Below are 21,311 nucleotides of genomic sequence, written 5' to 3' on the forward strand. Positions count from 1 at the left end.
GTCTTCTAAACTGTTTCCAGGACAGGGGATGGGGTGGTGGGAGGGTTGTGGTTTTGCAGGCAGGCTCCTCAAGAAGTAGCCAGGCAGTTGTTCTCCTGGGCATCCTGAGCAGCTTAAAGAAGATGCCGTTTCGTACAAGACCGGTCCCTCCAGGCTGCACAGAAGTAGGCAGAGGACAGATGAGGAGGGTGATGGGATTGTCACCATCCTTTCCTGTCCTGTTTTAGTGGGGCCTGAGCGGTTCAGGAAATGTATTTGGAAAAATGAAAGGAAGGGAGCATGTGCAAATCCTAAGTTGTGAATTTGGGTGATTTTTAGTAACATCCCTCTGCTCTGTCCCTCTACCTGTGGGACTGGACTGATGGGGGAAGTAGGGACAGATAAGGAGACAGTGTAGGCACAGAAATAAGATCTTGCAAGCGTCTAGTGTCCCCAGCAGTAGTCCTTTAGGCCTTCTCATACGTAAAAGTACTGCCTGAACATTTCATATTATTTATATTTTTGTGTTTGTTTTACATCAGAACTATAAACTCAGACCACTTTCCTAGCCCTGCCTGGCTTTGGCTTACTGGATGTCTTCTTAGTCGGCTGAGAAAGTAATGCTTGGACTATTTTTCTTAAGCTTTCATAGCCTCTCTTCCTCACAGCTTCTGTGATCTGTTAACATGAGAAGCACAAGTTCTAGGAAATGACTCTCACTCATTCTGGTAATTATACTGAAGAACTTAATAGACGGTTAGGGACGACAAAAGCAGATAGGTCTGCCCAGACCTTCCTTATCTAGCTCCTGACATGGCTGTGTTGGCTCCATCTGAGCAAAGGAAACCTCTAGTGGAAACTGGCGCTTGTCATTCTGGAACCAAAGGCCATAAGGTCATCTCCCTGGGTCATTAGGTCATCTCCATGCCTCTTTTGGGCATCCATCCACACCAATCAGGGGGTTATTTTGCTTCAGGCATATGAAGCTGCCCAATGTAAAGGTTTGATGACAAGAATTGAGGGGCTGGTGATTGAGGAGGCCTGAGCTCAGGTGTGCATGTTCTCTTCCAGGTAGACCTCTCTAGTTCTGTCTCAGGAGCTCACCTCCGCCTCAGCTGCACCGTTGTCCTAGTCCTTTGGTGGGATGTGTGCTGTCTCCCTCCCCCCCATCAGACTGTTCCCAGCCAATGGGGACAGGCTGGCTTTCCCCACCTGGTGGACCTGCAGGATGCATATGCTAAAAATCCTCTGAGCTGCACCGAGACATTTGTGCTTCCTCTGTGGCCCCAGATGTTTGTTCTACTGTAGTCTCTTGTTCCTGAAGCTGCACAGTGTATATGATGTACCCACAAAGCCGGAGTTACGGACACCTTGGAGTTCATAACTGGCTTTTTTCTCTCTGTGCTTCATTTGAAGGCTGACGATACCTACCTCCAGCTGAAGAAAGACCTGGAGTACCTGGACCTAAAGGTGAGGGGCCTCAGGGGTCTTGTTTTCCTTGGATGCTTACCTTTCTGAGAATGTCAGCGTCCTTGGAACCCAACCCAAAGCCAAAGGCCATGCAGGACTTAGCAAATTTGGATTTCAAATGAAGACTGAATCAGAGGGGTTTTTTTGGTTTGGGGTTTTTGATTTTTTTTTTCTTTATGTTGCTGTGGCTTTTGAAGATTTCATTTTTTTAAATTAAATACAGTTGACACATAGCATCAGTTCCTGGTATACAACATAATGATATTTGTATATATTTGGAAATGACCACAAGTCTAGTTCATATCCATCACCATATTTGGTTACATGTTTTTTTTTTCCTATGATGAGAACTTTTAAGATCTACTCTCTTAGCAGCTTTCGAATATTAGTATTAATTACAGTCACCATGTTGTACATCACATCCCCAGGATGGACTTATTTTATAACTGGTAGTTTGTACCTTTCAGAAGAGTTTCATTTCTTTTTCTTTCTTTCTTTTTTTTTTTGTCTTTTTGTCTTTTTAGGGTCATACCTGCAGCACATGGAGGGTCCCAGACTAGGGGTCCAATCGGAGCTGTCGCTGCCGGCCTACACCACGGCCACAGCAACAGGGGATCCGAGCCACATCTGTGACCCACACCATAGCTCGCAGCAATGCCAGATCCTTAGCCTACTGAGCAAGGCCAGGGATCTCACCCATGTCCTCATGTATGCTAGTCGGGTTCATTAACCACTGAGCCATGACAGGAACTCCCGAGTTTCATTTCTTATAGCCTCAGACTCTGAACTCAGTTTCTTGTGCGTTGTGCTGTAAGGTCTCTGGTTCACAGAGTGAGGGTGTGAGGTCTTGCTCTCTTCCTGTCTTTAGTGAGAATCACAAGGTTTCTCCAAATAATAACCAGTTGCTTCTTCAGAGCCTCCAGTGGGGCAGAGGTGGGTTTGGTTCCTAGTGCACTGATGCGTGTTTTCAGGCACAAGCAGCTTGTTAGGGGATTCGGTTTCGTTACTGGGGAATCAAGTTCCACATGGAATTGTGTGGCTCTAAGGGACCCCCTCGTCCCCCAGTCAGGAGATGAACACTGGTGCCTCCCTGTAGGTAATGAAGTTCAGGCACTAAGTCAGCCTCCGTAGCACAGATAGAGAGCCTGGGAAAGCTGCTGTAAAAGGGAGAGGCAGTGTGCCTGGAAGAGAGCTGCTATTGTTTTGTTCCACAGCTCTCTGTGAAAGCTCCCACTGTGAAAAGCACTTCTTATGCCTGAGCCATGACACAGACTGAAGGAATGTGACCTTTAAACTGCGGGTGTGGGAGGGTGGGTGAGGGGCCCTGTGGGAGGACACCCAGGTGACTGCCATGAGGGGCATGCCTCCCCAAGTCCCCAGGGTGCCTGACTTGGGACATTTTTAATCCAGGGATTGTAATCCAGCATTGTAGAAGCAGGGGTGTGAACATTAGGTCCTAAGGCGGCTGCTGAGGGGGCCTCCCCTCTCTGAGGCAAGATTAAGGCCTTTGAGTAGGAATTGCCTTTGATTAGGAACCTCATGTATCTATTAATAACCTGGACACTTTCCGTACCCTCAAGCTCTGGAGAAGCATGGGGAGATACAAGAGAAAAATTGAGGTTCTGTGGCCTAGAAAAACTTCCAAACATTCTGAGTTAGGGAAAGAAATTATTTCCAAATAATGTAGACTTATTTGTGTAAAGATGTGTCTGGCCGAGTGCTCAGAGCTGAGAGAATGAGCATCACTGTGGGCTACAGTGCTGGCTAGGCTTCTGGAGGAGGTGGCATGTGTCTGGAGCCTTGAAAAGCCAGAGGGTTTAGGTTGGTTGAGATGAAAGAGGAACAGTGGGAGCCAAGGAGAGCCAGTGTGAGGCTGATGTGGATAGTGGGAGTAGGGGGAGAGAAAACGGGGACTGATTGTCCAGCTTCTTGATTCTCTCCTAGGCTTTAGGAAGGAAGGTGCAGTGAAGAAAAGTCAGACTTGGCTTTCAGATGTGAGCCAAACAAGGAGGGTTCTCTCAAAATCAGGACGTTTTCTAACTTACGAGGAAGTCAGATGATGCAAAGCATGCATGAGTGTTATAGGTGTGGTAGTCACACTGCAGAATTCGAAGTGCTCAGACACGGTAGCGTGGGCCAACTGTGCAGCCCTGCCCACCCTCCTGCTTCCTGATCCTGGGCAGGTCCTTCCAGCATGCCTGCCACTCTCTGTCTGACCTGGAGCAGGTCCAACACCGCCCCCCCCCCCCCCCGCCTCCACCTGCCCTAGGTACCACCATGTCCCTGTTCCCTGGCTTCACTGTGGCCCCTGTTTGCTTCTTGCACCTCCACTCCAGGACCATCCAGGCCACACAGGAGTGTTTGTAGAGCATCCATGATGTACCTAGGCCTGTGGGAGAGGCTTGGCTCACAGCAGCACAGCTGTACCATGAAACACTCTTCAGAGTGCTTGGTGCACGGTGCAAAGGAACTTCATAAAGTGCCGGAGCTGGGGTAACAGGGATTAGCTGTCTTCTGATTCCTGTTTCTGGGTGATAGCCAAAAGTCACAGTTGATCCTGGAGAGAAGATTCAGCTCAGGTTTGTTTTATTTAAAGAGTGTGGAACTTGAGCTAAATCGAAGGAATTCAGAGAAAGAAACTCAGGCACAGGAGAGCAGAGCCAGGGTCCTTTTATGTCCTGACTACCAATGGAAGCTGAACAGCAATAGAGGGATAGTGTGCGTTAGTCACCATGTTTGACTTTGCTTCTGTTCAATTAACTAACCTCTGCAATAACCCTGTAACGGAGGTGGGATATTTTTTTTCTTTACTAATTGAGGCTCAGGGAAGTAAAGACTTCCCCACGGCCATGTTAGTCGTTACTGGGGAGTCAGTATTTGGGTGGAGCCCTGACTCTGAAGCTGGTGATTAAGAAATCACCCTCCCTCCCAGCCACTCTTAAAATGCTGCTTCTACTGCTGTAGACCCAAAGGCATTAAGTTTTTTATGGAGCTGAACTGCGGTCCTTCTCGCAGGAAATGTGTATGATGTGATAGAGAGGCAAAGTGCATCCTTGGGGTGTTTCACCAGCTGGGAGTCGTGTGTGACCAGAGCATTAACTAGTGAGTGAAGGTTGTCACTGTTTGTCATGGAAAGCAGCTGTATTTATACCAGAATGTCCCTGGTCTTATAGCTATTACTCCATTGCTAAGCTCCTCTTAAAGAACCAGTCCCCCAGGAATAGCACCAGCAGGTGAAAGAGGCTTACTAGCAACCTGTGTGGGAGGTTTGTGCACTGTGTGAGTCATCAGTCAGAAAGGCTAACTTTGGGAGTTCTGTGGCATGGCGGCTCAAGGATCTGGCATTGTCACTGCAGCGGCTTGGGTTGTTGCTGTGGCATGAGTTCAATCCCTGGCTCCAGAACTTCCACATGCCAGGCGCAGCAAGAAAGAGGAGTACCCAGAGTGGCTCAGTGGTTAACGAATCTGACTAGGAACCATGAGGTTGCAGGTCAATCCCTGGCCTTGCTCATTGGGTTCAGGATCCGGCGTTGCCGTGAGCTGTGGTGTAGGTCACAGAGGTGGCTCAGATCCTGCGTTGCTGTGGCTTTGGCATAGGCCAGCAGCTACAGCTCCGATTAGACCCCTAGCCTGGGAACCTCCATATGCTGTGGGTGTGGCCTTAGGAAAAGGCAGAAAAGAAAAGAAAGGAAAGGCTGACATCACCTTGGTCTCCCTCCAAGGGACAAGGTGCTCAAATCAGGGAGCAGTGAGCCTGTTTTGCTCAGACCCAGCTGGGGTGTAGGCTTTCCAGATGGGCCTCTCACTTTGGGGTTCAGATGAGGGAAGGGCTGGAATCAAAGGAGAGGTGTTGAGAACCTATCAGAACTGTAGCTGAGGAGCGTACCAGGCAGGTTGCTCTTATTCTTAGGGGATCCAAGACCCAGATCAACTGCTGAGCCCAAAGGGAATATACTGCTTTGCATAGCCAGGGCCTGCATTCTGGAGTTTGGGCCACATTGCTACTGTTCTACCTTTCAGATGGCCAGGGAAGAAAGGTGGCCGCTTGCACACCTAGGTTCACTTTGACCCAGCCTAGCCTCCCTGCGCAGTGAAGGGTAGCGAGAGCCCTCATGGGAAAGCAGGGCAAACACAGCAGCAGCCAGCACAGCTGCAGTGCTGATTACTGGAGGAGGAAGGGGCGATTCAGGCAAGACCTAGAGAGTCTGTAAAGCTATGAAATGTTACCATGTGTTTCTGTGGCCTTCAGGGGGCATTAAAACAAGTGGTTAGTAGCTCCAAGTAGATGGGTTTCAGTTTAGTAGAAGAAAGACTTTTCTAAGAGCCACCATAGGTCGTGCTGACCTCCCCATGCTGGGATGCAGCCGAGGCCGGGTGAGCCTCAGGTGGGATGAGTGACTGGGTTAGGAGAACTCTCAGGCCCATTGGCTCTGAGATCCTGTGACGTGCTGGGCAAGATGAGCTGATGTTGAGCCCAGCAGGCATCCCTGGAAATGAGGGCCTCCCAGGACACAAGTGAATGAACCCCGTATCCCAGCCTGGGTGTGGAGATGGTGATGAGCACAGCCTGCTGGGACCAGTTTCTTGGGAGAGGTCCTCCTGGGTCCTTGAGGGCAGAGGTAAGCCTCTCTGGAGGATAGTCTCCCTGCCACCATGGGGTTGGCCTAGGGTCTCCTTTGTCCTTGTCCCACAGGCCACTTCCCTCCATCGCCCATCTGCCGATGCTCAGCTTCCAGAACCAGTTGGTGGTGTTTGCTTGCCCACGTGTTGTAGAGCTTGGTCTCCTGAAGTGAGCATTTCTGCTGGTGTGCCAAATGATCAAATAAAGACAGACTCCACTTTCTTAGAAGAGGCTTGGTATTAGTGTTCTTTTTGGAAATGTTTATTTTCCTGGCATTTTACTTGGCGGTGCCAGGGTGGAAAGGATTTCATGTTGATTAAGCATCTGTTCCTGCCTGGCAATGTTTGGGTACCTGATGTTCATTACCTCACTTAATCCTCTCAGATAGGAATTATTATCCCATCTTACTAACCAGGAACCCTAATATCAGAGAAGTAACTACCACAAAGTTCTGAGGCTAAGATTTGAACCCAGGGGCTAAGTACACAGCTTCTTTCTTCCGGGTGCCAAGTACATCACCTACCCTAAAGCTGCATTTGCCGAATTGTATTTCTGGTATTGAAGTTCTGCCCTTTGGAACCTGGCACCCTGGCCAGGTCTGAAAAGGGCGTGGGAGGGTTTGCTGCTGTTGACACTTTGAATTGTTTTTATGCAGCTGGGAAGCATAGCTGGGAAAGTGAGGTGGACGGAGGGTACCTGTGGCCATGCCGGGGGTGGGGGGGGGGCTTTTAGATGGAGCTGGTTGCAATCAGCCCTAAAGGGGCTTTTGTCCCTGATGAGGGATGGTGAGTGGCTCCAGGTACTTGGCCTCCAGACTCTTCCTGTTTGAGCCTGAGATTGGGGCTTCTCTGTTCAGGGTTTGTTTATAGTTAGCTTCTGAAGCAGAGTTTCTTCAGTCAGTCTGGGATGCCAGCTATATCAGGATCACCTGGGAGTTTGATTTAAAAAAAAACAAAAAAAACAAAAACTGCAGATCTGAAGGGTTCTTTTGAAGTAGAACCTGGAGAAATGGTGCTCAGAATGCTGCAGTTTAGATCAAGCTCTGGGGTGAGTCTTGGGCACACTAAAATGAGCCCTTTAATTCTGGAGAGAGATCGTTAACCCGGTCATGAACTAGAACAACCGGGGGAGCTTTTTAAATGAATGTGGATACTTGGCTCCTACCATTTAGAGGCTCTGATTTAATTGGTAATATTCAGGTATTGCTCTTAAGAAAGAAAGAAAGAAAAGAAAGAAAGAAAGAGAGACTGAAAAGAAAGAAAAAGAAACTTACTTCTCTAGGTGTTTATTTAATTATTTATTTGTCGTTTTGTCTTTTCTAGGGCTGCTCCCTCGGCATATGGAGGTTCCCAGGCTAGGTGTCTAATTGGAGCTGTAGCTCCTGGCCTGCGCAAGAGCCACAGCAACACGGGATCTGAGCCACATCTGCGACCTACACCACAGCTCACGGCAATGCTGGTCCTTAACCCACTGAGCGAGGCGAGGGATTGAACCTGCAACCTCATGGTTCCTAGTCGGATTTGTTAACCACTGAGCCATGACAGGAACTCCTCTAGGTGTTTCTAATGTGTAGCCATGGCTGGGCAACATGGTTTCAAAGCAGTGGTCCTCAAAATGTGATCCCAGATGAACAGCATCAGCACTTCCTGGGAACTTGTTAGAAATGCAGAATCTTGGGTCCTACCCCAGAGCTGTTTAGAGAGAACCTTTGGAAGTGGGGCCCAGCAAATCTGTATGTTAACAGCCCTCCTGGAGATTCGGACGCATGCTCATCAAATTTGAGAACCACTTTTTTTTTTTTTTTGCTTTTTAGGGCTGCACCTGCTTCACGTGGAGGTTCCCAGGCTAGGGGTCGAATTGGAGCTACAGCTGCCAGCGACGTGCGCCAAAGCCACAGCAACACGAGATCCGAGCTGCGTCTGCAACCTATACCACAACTCATGGCAATGCCAGATCCTTAATCCACTGAGCGAGGCCAGGGACCGAACCTACCACCTCATGGTTCCTAGTCGGATTCGTTTCTGTTGCACCACAGCAGGAACTTTCCAAGAACCACTTTTTAGTGTGGTGCTTCCCGTTAGACTTTTAAGAATCTTGGTGCCCAAGCCACACCCCACACCACTTACATCCAAGTTTTCTGGGAGTGACTCAGGCATCAATATATTTTAAAGCTCCTGGGTGATCCCAGTGTTGGAGCCAGGGTTGAGATCCAGTGTCTTAGCAAGTGGGGATAGTGTTTCCTCAAAGGAGCTGGAAGCATTTGGGATCACGGGTAAGACATAATTGTTTAGGTGTGGAGGCTTGGGTCTGAGGGACTGCAAGTGGAAAATACTGGGCAGAGCTGAGACAATGCACGGCTCCAGTCTAAACTACAGCTTTCGTATCTTACAGTATATGATAAGGGAGGATGAGGGAAGAAGCAGAGTCCCCTCTTACCTTCCGTGGCAGAACCAGGAGGGATGTGGGCACTGCACTTGGCGCTCCCACCTAAACTTACCTGTGTGAAGATCCTTCAGGCGGCGCTTCCGGTCCCACATTTACAGATGAGGGAACTGAAGTCGGGAAAGGTCCGCTGGCTGGGAAGCAGCGGGACCAGACTGAGACCGAGACCCACTCACTTGAATCACACGGCACACATCCTCCTTGAGGTTTTCCCTTGCCAGTTCCCCAAATTCTGGCTCCTTCAACTGTCATTTGATGTCTCACCTGTTACGTTTTGTTGTATTTGCCCTTTTGTTTGGAACAGATAAAAAATAATGAACCTTTGATCAACGTGCTTTACAAAGTGCTGAAGAAGTCAGCACGGGGCTGTCGGCCCAGGAGAAGCGTAAGATGATCGGATCTGTGTCTCCAGGCGGGGCCATTCCATTGCTTCTGGCTCAGTGCCGACTCCATCACTTGCTTAACCAGGGGCTCTCCTGACGGCCCCCAGGCTTCCTGCAAGTCATTTCGGTTTATTTTCTTTTCTATTGAAGCTCCCTCAGCGTTTTTGGCTGGTGCCTCTCATCTGTGTTGTTCTGTGACTCCATCTTTCGTGCTGCCGTCGGGGGCCAGGGGGTGGGGTGGGGGGCTTGTCTAAGTTGCCACCAGCTTGTGTCGTGTTCCCATTCTTGCTTGTCTGCCTCCATGGTGAGGGCTGCCCTAGAGCATGCATTTCTTGGGAGGGAGCACAGTTCCCAGTCACCTTGGAGGAGCTGGGGTGCCTTGAGATTCCACCGTGGCTCTTCTCCGGGGCCGCGTGTCAATGTTTGAAAACAGCCTGGAGCTGGACTAGAACAGAAGGCCCACCTCCCCTCCCCACCCCCAGTCTTCCTCTTTGAGTGATATAAAAGCAGGGCAAGCTTTTATAGCCTTCCAGGGGAGACTACAGGTACGAAAGCAGGTGCTGTGTCCAGTCCAGGTGCCCGAGCCCCTGAGAGTAGGTGTCTTGGGTTGTAGTGGAGGCAACTAAAATGCCTGGGTGGCCTTTAATTCCTTTGGGATGCAAAGACACTTTCACATGGAGAGAGAGCCCACTGACTCTGACTCTTTCTGGTGACAGAGATGTAGGGACCCATCGGGATGTTTTAAATGGATTTAAACATTGCCGAGGTGCAGTTTTAAAGGGGAAATGAAATGTAGTATACCACTTGTGGATTTGTCTTAGTAGCCTCGGCTCTCTGAAACCAACCCAAATGTGAGCTGTGTAAACACTGTCATGAAGCCCCTGCTCTAAAGCCAATGAGCTTTACTCCATAGGAAGAGGTTCCAGGCCCTGAGCACAGCAAACAGCTCACCTTGTTTGACTACATTCACAGACTCCCTAAGCAAATGCCTCTCAAGTATCCTCAATATGCTGAGCCCCGGGCGGGGCTTTGCGGATACAGAGAAAATACGTCACAATCCTCACAGTCACCCCTCATTATGTTACTGTCCAGTGAGGGGAGACAGAACATATCACTTCCTAAGGCCCATAGACATGACAGACACAGTGTGGAGGGAAGTCCCTTGATGGGCATCAAAGCCAGACGGAGGGAAGGAGGCAGAAGAGCAGCAAGTGTGTCTTGTCCCCTCCGGTGAGTTTCTAATCCTAACGCACTCAGTCATTTCAATTCACAGCACCTTAGAAGCAGCACATTAGAAGGGGACAAAGAGAAAGTTACTTCTTAGAAAAGAGGGAGTGCTCAAATCCTGAGAGTAGAAAGAAACACTGTATGTCAATCTGAAACGGAACTGAAAGCACAGAAATTTGGGAGCATTTAACCAGATAGGCAAATGGTCCTAACCACTGACTTCAAGAAATTCTGTATTACTGATTTTTATACTGACTCTGATTCTTCCCCCGATAGATTGAAGTTCTATGAAGGCAGTGAAGGCTATACTTTTAGAAAGCTTTCCATCAAAATGTTTAAAAGACTCCACTTTCTGAAAGTGCCCTTTTTTGTGTGTAGAAATGCCTCATTCCTTGCCTGAAGGCGCTGAGTAAATCAAAACATTGTCATTTGGAAAAAGCTCCAGGGGCATAAAGGGAAGGGTTTTGCAAGAAGGAAAAGTCCCCAGAGCATATCTCAATTTGAGAATGTTTCTTCCTAGGAAACAGGCCAAGGGTTAGCCCCTTGGAGAGAAGGCAAGCTCATTGCCCCTCGCTTTGGCGAAGGAGTGTGACACAGAGTGGAGACTTCCTATCTCGATCTGTAGGCTTCCCGGGGGTTAAAAGCCCAAGTCCAGCTTGGGAAGTAGATCTGTTTGTGGTTCACCAGGATTAATCCCGCTCTTTCGCTTCCGCCACTGCAGCCCTTACCTTTGCAGGAGCCAGCACAGTCTGTGTTTTTTTTTTTTGTGAATTGTTGCTATGGTCAGTGTGTTCTGTGACTGTGTGTATAGTTGTATGTACACATAATTTGCCAGTTGGAAGAGCAGAATTTGGCTGGAGTTCTCCTTTTTCCAGGACTGACCTACATGTGTTTCCTTCTCACCTACTGCAAGGCAGTAAGCACTTTGCCGAGAGCCGTCTGCTCTCACCAGGCCTTCTGCTCAGGGCTGACTTTATCGAGATAAAGGGGACAGAGGTCCCTGTTCTCTACTGTGCCCCCAAAGGGAACAGGGGAATGGATGGGAAGGCAGTCCAGGCTCGGTCCTCAACTCAAGGCTTGGAGAGGACTTCTCCCCTGACCTGGACCTTTGGATTTGCTGATGACACTTGTCAGGGAGAGGGAGTGTAAGACATTGGGGCGGCGGGGGGGAATGACACTTCTGAGGGAAGTGTTTGCTCATGTATTTCTGCTTCCGATTCACACTCACAAACTTGATGGAGTAGAGAGAATGTGAGGGCCCTTTCTCCAGCAGCTGTGTGTCCATCCACATGGGGACCCTCTGCCTAGTACACACACCGTCCATGTCCGCTGTGGTTAGCTCCATTTCTCTGGTCCAATCTGCAAAGCGCAATTCCGCAAGACGACCTCTCCTGCAGAGGGCACCTTTGGCCTGGCTCTCCATGACCATGGTTTGGCCCTGGGGGTACATCTGTGGAAAAAAGTCCCCCCACCCCTGCACAAGTTTGGACAAGAAGGAGGTTTGAAGGAAATAAAAGGGTAGCATAGAAAGTAAGTGTTTCGCTTCATAGGGTCAGTGAGAGATGAGCACTGTGTCACCCCACCCACCCTGCGTCCAGGGAAAGATGGCAGATGGGAAAATCCACTGGCCTCTAAGATTGGGTGACTTTTTTGTCTACTACTTGTGATTTCCCTGAGAGGACAGGGTAACTTGTAACTCATATTAAAAATACAGCCTAACCTCAGCAATTCAGGGATCACTTGAAAACCCCAGGTTCCTTCTTTCCTGGCCAGATCCTCTTCCCCAACAGTGGAGAGTGAGGAAGCTCACATGTGGTGGGGGTGCTGCTCAGACTTTTGTCAACTGAGACTCAACAGTGTCCCAGGGGTTTGCCCCTTCCTCTTGGACCACCCACCCCCAGCCCTAGAGGGGGGTCATGGACTTGTTACTTGTATTTCGCTCTAGGTTTAGAAGCAAACTCTCCCTTATCAGTGGCAAATCTTCCAAGATTCATACTGAGCTCATTTGGGGCAAGTTTAAGCTTTTATGATTGATGATTTTAAAACTTGCAAGTGCGTTTTCTTTCATTTGAGAAGTTTATAAGTACTACTAAAATGTCAAAAAGGTTTTTTTTTCCCCCTGAAATGAAACAGTTGTAAAAATAAAGTAGGTTTTGCCCAAGTTTTTGCCCTTTCCACGCCATAACCCTACCTGCCCCTGCTGAGACTTACACACCTGTCCATTGTAGGGTCACCGTTCCTTCCTGAGTTCTGGTTCCGAACCCCGTGGTTAAATCTCCTTTAAATTGTTCACCTCCCAGATGACAGGCCGGGATCTTCTCAAGGACCGAAGTCTGAAGCCAGTGAAGATTGCTGAGAGTGACATTGACGTGAGTGAGCGGAGCAACAGGCTGGCCCCTTGCCTGCCTGCTGCCCCCAGATCCGGGGTGGGCAGCTTCAGGCAGACTTTGGATGGTTCTGTAGCCAAAGGCTTTCTGATCACACTCCAAGGCCGTGCCCTTTTCTCATCGTCCAAGGCCCTCTCCAACCTGTTCTCACTCACAGGTCAAACTGAGCGTCTTCTGTGAACAAGACAGGATCCTCCAGGACTTGGAAGACAAGATACGAGCCCTTAAGGAGAACAAAGTATGTATTGGTTTTGCATAATCTTGGGCTGGGTGGAGGGAATTTTGTCATCCTGTCTTTCCTCAGTATAGACTGGACTCTGTTGTTAGTATCGAACGACACGTATTAGTTTATTCAGAACAAGGTCTTTGGGGTTTGTTTGTTTGTTTGTTTGCTTTTTAGGGCCACACTTGTAGCGTATGGAAGTTCCCAGGCTAGGGGTCAAATCGGAGCTACAGCTGCCAACCTACACCAGAGCCACAGTAACATGGGATCTGAGCCATGTCTGCAACCTACACCTCAGCTCACAGCAACGCCAGATCCCCAACCCCCTGAGCAAGGCCAGGGATTGAACCTGCATCCTCATGGATACTAGTCAGATTTGTTTCTGCTGAGCCACAACAGGAACTCCCTGTCTTTGGGTTTAAAGAGTATTTCTTATGAACCCAGAGAAAACCTTAGAGGGAGACCTCAGCCTACTTATTCCGAGTACCACCTCCCTGACCTTATTTCTGCTCTGACCCACCTCTCCCTGGAAGCCCTGTGAGGTAGCCTGGGAGAAGAGGGCTCCTCTGGCTGCTAGTGATGACCCCAGGCCCCTGAACCCCAGGGAAGGGGAGCTGCCTTGAAGAAAGTGGCCATAGTTGTAACAAGGCAGAGGCTCTCACTTCCTAAGTCTCCTTTCCTCTAAGGATCTGGGCTATCGAGGAAGCCAGTCTGGCTGAGAGGGAAGGAATGGAATGGTAGCCACTGATATTTGGTCTCTTAGACGGTTGGTATGAATTTTTTCTTTTCTGCATTTTAACAAGGCATTATAGTTGACATTCAAGGTTATCTATAACATGCCCCCTTTTCTAGAGCTTAGAGAGTATTCCATCTTTTCTTAGATTTAGCCTCATAGTTTATCCCATAGTTTCTGCCCACTTTATGGATTAGAAAACTGACGCAGCTCGTTAAGTGATGTGTCCCCAGAGACCACCCATTGAGCAGAGTCAGAGCTGGAATCAGAGGCCCTGACTCTCAAGTGTCTTGCTGGGTGCTGGCCCCTTCAGCCTCAGTTAGATCCAGCAGGTTTGTTTAGTTCCAGGCATGGTTTGGGGGGCCTGCAGGGACTGCCCTGCTATCATCTTGTTCTTTGGCCCCGGTCTGGTGCAGGACCAGCTAGAGTCCGTGCTGGAGGTGTTGCACAGACAGATGGAGCAGTACCGAGACCAGCCCCAGCACCTGGAGAAGATTGCCTACCAGCAGAGGCTGCTGCAAGAGGATCTTGTCCACATCCGGGCGGAGCTCTCCAGAGAGTCCACTGTGCGTGGAGGGTGCGGAGGGTGGCAGGCACTCTCCCGTCCCCATGACAGGCTGGCCAGGGCTTTGTTTCTCATCTCCCGAGCAGGAGCTGAGTTGGTGGTCAGGGGCCAGAGTCTTGGGGTAGTGGAACTCCTCCAGGCTGCTTCCTGACAGTAGCTTACTTCGTCCAGGGTGACATGTTTGCCTCTACCAGTGCCTTAAGGTGCTTTCTTTCAGTGACTCCTAGATGGCTGCAGTGACATCCAAGGGGTCAGATGTCTCTGAACAGCCTGCAAGGCTGTTCCCCTGATCCATGTGCAGTCTATTCTAAGGAATTTCTTCTATTTGTCCATCCGATGTGATGCAGGCCCTTTCTGCCAGAGCTGGGAACCAAAGCACCCCCAAAGTGGCCTGGCTCTCTCCCCAGGCCTGCCTAAGACCCGCTGGGCTCCTCTTCCCTCTTCCCTGTCCAGTCAGCAGTGGTTGGGCACACAGGTGCTTCATGGTGCCTTCTGGGGGTGGGGGGCAGACATGGGATAACTAAGAATCAGAAGCATTTCCTTGGCCAACAGGAGATGGAAAATGCCTGGAATGAGTACCTGAAGTTGGAGAGAGATGTGGAGCAGCTGAAGCAGACCCTGCAGGAGCAGCACAGTCGAGCCTTTTTTTTCCAGGTGACCCAAGAACTCTTCTCTGAGTTCTGCTTTCTTCTCAGAGTCTTGACCCGTGGGGGCTGTGAGTCTTTCTCCACTGGGGTTCAGCCTGCTTTCCCTTGGGGAATTCTTCCCCCAGCCAGGCTGTTGTGAGAAGCCTATCTTCAGCTCCACCTGCCTCTCTGCTCTCAAAGACAGGATCCTGGGCATTTTTTTTAATGGTTTTACTGCTGATCATTTGGGAAAGCAGCCCCAAGAGGAGACAGTACTGACCTTGAGAACCTTATGGAGGCTTGAGGGTAATCTGTGTCTTGTTCTTGGCCCCTTCTTGGATTCTTAACCTCTCCCTTAGGATAGATGACTCCTGAGGAGAGATGTTATCAAGCCTTCACCTCAGCAGTAGTGTGAATTCAGGCCAGGCTGGGTGATGCCCACGGCTGTGGCCCCTTCCTCCCTCCGGCAGCCTTAGAGCCCTGCTTTCTCTAACTTAGAATCAGGCCGCCCTGTTGATGGCTGCCTCTGCCGCCAAAGGTGAGAGAATGAAAGGCCCTGTGTGGTTTCCTTCTTCCAGGTTGGGCCCTCCAGCTGCCAGTATTCCCCCACTGGGGTGCCCAACCAGACTGCCACCCAACCTTCAAAATTTTGAAAATGTGAAATCCCCTGCTTCCAAACTCAACTTCAGATCTGACTCTCCTCTTTGAGGGCCCTGACATCAATTCTCTTTATTTGAATTCAGCAAGCATTAGTTGAGGTTTCTTTGCACACAAGGCACCCTGCTGGGCCAGTTTTGGTGCTCAGCCTGCTAGCGAGGCATTAGTTCTAGCCAAACCTCTTCATTCAAGTGATTTAGAGAATGTGGTGACTTTCTGCACATCAGGATCACCCCAAGGAAAGTGAAGGAACTGGGGAGAGGTCAGGTTTGTGGACTAGGAGGCTTTTCCCGGGCCCTGCATCCCTCTACTCACCACTCGGATCTGGCCCAGGGAGCCAGTCCAGGACCGTGTGGAGGGAGACTCTTGCCAGTGCTCAGGGTTGCCCTGTAAGCTTACCCAGAACTTGTCTTTGTTTCCCATAATTTTCCTTCATTTGAGCTGACATTTTCCTGTTCTTTTTGTATTCCCAGCATTTGGCATAATAACTTGAAAATAAATAGGTGAATGTTGTTGGCAAAAGTCCTTCAAATGATTATTTCTAGTTACTAGTTCCTTGAACCGTCCTGTCTTATTCTACTTATTTTCTTGAATTTCAGCAAGTAATTTTTTTTAGCTCTTCATTCCTAGTGTTTTTTTTTTAATTATACAAATAACACACAAATGGATTTCTGAAAAGTCCAAACAATGAGAATAAAATCAAAAAAGGACACAAAAATCTCTTCCTCCTCCCCTCCCTCTCTGCCCCAGGTCTGTCACCTTCCTTATATGTAATCAATGCCATCAGTTTGCTCCATTGCCTTCCAGACCATTGTCTGTGCATTTCCAAATGAATGCACATACGTAGCATCATATAATTTATGTGGGAGTGGAAGTTGGGTTTACTTAAGGAGGACTCGTACTTACACATTGCTTGATAACTCGCATTTTTGTCATAACTTTATGTTATGGAAATCTTTTTAGGAAAGCTACCTCCCAAATTTATGCTGCCCCATAGGTAGCTATTTATTTTTAATTTTTTAATTTTTTTTGTCTTTTTAGGGCCATACCCAAGGCATATGGAGGTTCCCAGGCTAGGGGTCAAATCAGAGCTGTAGCCGCTGACCTACACCATAGCTACAGCAACACCAGATCTAAGCTGCATCTGCAACCTGTACCACAGCTCACAGCAATGCCAGATCCTTAACCCACTGAGAGAGAGCAGGGATCAAACCTGCGTCCTCATGGATAATAGATTTGTTTCCTCTGAGCCACGATGGTAACTCCTAGGTAGCTGTTTAAATATAACTTAACTAAAATAAACTAAAATTAAATATATATTCCCTAGTCACCCTGTAATCATTTCATGTGTTCAGGAGCCACATGTGGCTATTGGCTTCTGTATTGGACAGTGCAGATCATAGAAGATTTTCATAGTCTCAGAAATTTTAGTGGACATTTTGGTTTAAATAAATGAATTAAGTTTTTAACTAAAAAAAAAAAGGGCGGAAAAAAAAAGGGGGAGTTCCCATTGTGTCTCAGCAGTAACAAACCCGACTAGCATCCATGAGGATGTGGGTTTAATCCCTGGCCTTGCTCAGAGGGTTAAGGATCCAGCATTGCAGTGAGTTATGGTATAGGTCAAAGACGCAGCTTAGATCCCATGTTGCTATGGCTGTGGCTGTGGCGGCAGCTGCAGCTCTGATTCGACCCTTTATAGCCTGAGAACTTCCATATGCTGCAGGCGCAGCTCTAAAAAGACAAAGCAAAAAAAAAAAAAAAAAAAAAAAAAAAAAAAAAAATTAGTTCTTACTGTTACATAGTATTTCATAGTCTGGATATTCTTTGCTTTATTTAGCCATTCCTCTTCTGACAGGCATTTAAGTTATTGGCAGTGTTCTGCTTTTATAAACGGTGTCACAGTAAGCATCTATGTAACTGCCTTTTCAAGCTTGTCTACAAGCATTTATCTAAGATGGGCTCCTAGGAGTGGACTTGTTGGGTTGAAATGAGTGTACATCTTGAAGGCTGGCAGATAATACCAAATCACCCTCCAAAAGGCTGCACTCACTTGCTCTCCTACCTACAGTGCCTGAGAGTACCGAACCTGTTTACCCACATCCTTGCCAGCACTTGTTATCAGTCTTTTTGGTTCTTGCTAGCCTGCCTGCTGAAAAAGGACATCTTGTTTTAATGTGCCTTTATTTAATTACTAGTGGGTTAATCATCTTTTTTTCCCCTCATTAAAAAAATTTTATGATTTTTATTTTTACCATTATAGTTGATTTACAGCGTTTTGTGATCTTTTCATATAACTCTTGGCTATTTGTATTCCTACTGTGCATACTTCATGGTGATTTAATATATAGCAGACCCAGAATCCTTTTCTTCCCTCCAAAAGCAAACAGGTGCAATGCACAGGTCTTGACACTGACTTCCTAGAGAACCGAGCCCTGTGAGGTACTAGGAGATAGGCCAGTTTAAAGCCTGGCCCTGCAGCTTGATTTCCACCCACTCTGGTGGCATTGCTCATGTTTTCCCTGAGTGCCACAATGACCTAGGAAGCTCACAAAGCTCTTCTTTGAGCAGGCTCTGTGCTAACTTCTTTGGTGTAATTCTAGGCCCGGCAACCTGAGAGTCCTGAATAAATCATTGACAGTGGAGATAGTCTTATAGCCCCAAATGCAAATTCTCAGGGGCTTGGGAACTTACCTCTCCTTAACCAGGTTTGGCTGTGAGAAAATCCATAGCCTTTTTGGGAAGTAGGAGTAACTTTATTTATGAAGATCCTCATGGCCACCTGGGCAGGGAAACCAGAGGATGAAAGAACTTAACAGGTAACTGTGCGAGTCAGTGATAGGCCAGGCTACCTGTAGCCTGTACCTGTACCTTACTTGCAGACAATGAGTTCAAATCTTTGCTGAATGTAGTACAGGAGCCTTCCTGCCTAGTGTGATGTGAGGATACAGGAATGAAACCCCACTCTCATGTTCCCCCTAAACTTCCTTCATCTTGTCATTAAGTTCTGAAGTTCCATCATCCTCGGAGAAAGAAGTTCTAGGGCCTCTGCTCCTCTCTGCTCTTCTCTTACGTGTCAGGATGACAGGCAGAATGGGGTCAGGATTGTGAACTGACCAGTAGAAGTATGCCATGTAGATGGCCAGGGGAGGGGAGAGAGATGATTTCAACCCTAAGCCCCTCCCTTGCCTGTTTCCAGCAATCTGCTTGGGGACCTCAGCTCTAGAGATAACCCTATTTTTGGGACATTTGTACTTCCGTTGGAGCTGAGCCTTAGACCCGCTATTTGCTTTATCAGCCCCGAGGATGTGCACCGATGTTGGAAAGGTGGGGAGAGTATGAGAGTGTGAGCCCCCCTTAGGAGGGAAGCATCAGACATCTCTTGTCACAGCTGTGGGACAGTGCTTGCTTCGGGACTTGTATGTGATTGGTCCTTTATTTATTCAACACACATGTGCTGAGAACCCGCTCAGTGCCCTGTGGGGCAGTACCCAGCAGCAATGGTCTAGTTGCAGAACCAGACAAGTCCACAAGTATCACACATGTGAGAACTCTTCCATTTGAGGGCAGCTGGGTACCTTGAGAGGAGATAAGGGTGTGGAGCCTTCCTTTTTAAAATCTATGGAGTGGGACCATGATTTAAAATTTTGTTGTTGTTGTTGTTGTTGTTTTGCTTTTTAGGGCTGCACCTGAAGCATATGGAATTTTCCAGGCTAGGGGACAAATCAGAGCTGCAGCAGCTGGCTTACACCACAGCCACAGCAATGCAGGATCCTAGCCACGTCTGCAACCTACACTACAGCTTATGGCAACACCGGATCCTTAACCCACTGAGCAAGGCCAGGGATTGAACCCTCATCCTCATGAATACTAGTCGGATTTGTTTCTGCTGAGCCATGATGGGAACTCCCGAGACCATGATAATTTTATTGTTTTTTTTTCAGATGATTTTTTGTTGTTGTTGTTGTTGTTGTTGTTGTTGTTGTTGTTGTTGCTATTTCTTGGCGCTCTGCGATTGGAGTTCCAGCTAGGGTTGAATCGGAGCTGCAGCCACGCTACGCAGAGCACAGCAACACGGATCGAGCCGTGTCTGCAACCTACACCACAGCTCACGCAACGCGGATCGTAACCATGAGCAAGGCAGGACGAACCGCAACTCATGGTTCTAATCGATTCATTAACCACTGCCACGACGGAATCTTTCAGATGATTTTTATATTTTCCATTATAGCTGGTTTATAGTGTTCTGTCGGTTTTCTACTGTACAGCAAGGTGACTCAGTCACACATACATATATACATTCTTTTTCTCACATTATCCTCCATCATGCTCCATCATAAGTGACTAGATATAGTTCCCAGGGCTATACATCAGGTGTCATTGCTTACGGGACCATGATAATTTTAAAATGAAAAGAATACCATGTCTGTTGTTTGACAACTCAATTAAAAGATGCCCACGATCCCTTAATCATGACAGATCCTGCTCACCTCTTTCTAGGGCCTCTTCCCAGGTGGCTTTGGTTATAACTTGTCAGCGTGTGCCTATGGTCCTAAGCCTGGCTTTTTTCTCATTGTACTTTCATAAATTGTAACAGCTTTACCATGCAATTCACATGCCATAAAGTCCGCTATTTTAAAGTATACACTTCAGTGATTTTTAGTACATTCACACTGTTTCGTAACATCCCCCACAATTGATTGTATAAGGTATTCATCACACCCCAAAAGAAAGCCAGTACCCACTTACAGTCACTCCCCATCCCTACCCCAACTCTCCACTCTAGCCAACCACTAGTCTGCTTGCTGTCTTTACAGATTTACCTCTTCTGGACATTTCACATAAAGGAAATCATATGATAGGTGGCATTTTGTGTCTCGCATATTTCACTTAGCATAATGTTTTCATAATTCATCCGTGAAGTAACACAGTGCTTCATTCCTTTCTATTGCCAAATCATATCCAATGCCCAGGGTACTCTTAAATAAACCCCCAATTCTAGGATTCACCTCTGTCTTTAAAAAGATGCTCTTTATATTCTAGAGATGGGGTCACCTCCAGTGCCTGCCTTCTCTTCCCCTCTGCCGCAGTTGCCTAAGACAGTCCGTTTTTTACATTGTAAAATATACCTAACATAAAAATTAACCTTAACCTTCTGTGTGTGTGTCTTTTTAGGGCCTGCCTGCGGTGTATAGAGGTTCCCAGGCTAGGGGTCAAATTAGAGATGTAGCTGCCAGCCTACACCAGAGCCACAACAATGTGGGGTCTGAGACACGTCTGCAACCTACACCACAGTTCACGGCAGTGCCGGATTCTTAACCCACTGAACAAGGCCAGAGATTGAACCCATGTCCTCATGGCTACTAGCTGGGTTTGTTACCACTGAACCACGACAGGAACTCCCTAACCTTAACGATTTTTAAGTATGCAATTTGTTACTATTAAGTATATTCAGGGAATTTCCATTGTGGCTCAGCAAGTTAAGAATCTGATGTCTCTGTGTAGTTACGGGTTTGATCCCTGGCCTTGCTCCGTGAGCTGAGGATCTAGTGTTGCTGTAGCTGTGGAGTTAGGCCTGCAGCTGCAGCTTGGATTCAACCCCTGGCCCGGGAACTTCCATATGCTGCAAATGTGGCTGATTGAAAAAAAGTGTATTTGGGGAGTTCCCATCATGGCTTAGCAGAAATGAATCTGACTAGCAACCATGAGGATGCAGGTTCAATCCCTGGCCTCGCTCAGTGGGTTAAGGATCCAGAATTTCCATGAGCTGTGGTGTAGGCCGGCAGCTACAGTTCTGATTGGACCCAAGCCTGGGAACTTCCATATGCTGCAGGTGCAGCCCTAAAAAGACCAAAAAAAAAAAAAAAAAGTTATGTTCATATTGTCATGCACCCAATTCTCCAGAAAGTTTTTCTTCTCACAAAACTGCAGCTCTGTACACATCAAACAACAGTCCCTATTTCCCTTCCCCTGCCAACCACCTTTCTACTTTCTGTCTCTG

General features: G+C 47.9%; 1 protein-coding gene across 25 annotated transcripts in view; it reads left to right on the forward strand.

Moving 5' to 3' along the window:
* Window positions 1–21,311, forward strand: part of PLEKHA7 (pleckstrin homology domain containing A7) — a 229,981-nt gene that overhangs the window by 189,466 nt on the left and 19,204 nt on the right. For 15 of the 25 annotated variants that reach the window (XR_002341555.1, XR_002341557.1, XR_002341558.1 and 12 more), the window contains 6 exons: window positions 1,396–1,449; window positions 8,817–8,897; window positions 12,423–12,491; window positions 12,667–12,747; window positions 13,882–14,031; window positions 14,583–14,684. Coding sequence is in view for 15 of the 25 variants with exons in the window: in XM_021083278.1 (XP_020938937.1) it covers window positions 1,396–1,449; window positions 8,817–8,897; window positions 12,423–12,491; window positions 12,667–12,747; window positions 13,882–14,031; window positions 14,583–14,684 (537 nt within the window). In the remaining 10 variants the exon portion in view is untranslated. The remainder of the gene's footprint in view (window positions 1–1,395; window positions 1,450–8,816; window positions 8,898–12,422; window positions 12,492–12,666; window positions 12,748–13,881; window positions 14,032–14,582; window positions 14,685–21,311) is intronic. The other 10 variants (XR_002341556.1, XM_021083286.1, XM_021083287.1 and 7 more) reach the window with 1 other exon arrangement.

The sequence above is a fragment of the Sus scrofa genome, chromosome 2, assembly GCF_000003025.6.
Source record: "Sus scrofa isolate TJ Tabasco breed Duroc chromosome 2, Sscrofa11.1, whole genome shotgun sequence".
Classification (NCBI taxonomy): Eukaryota; Metazoa; Chordata; class Mammalia; order Artiodactyla; family Suidae; genus Sus; species Sus scrofa.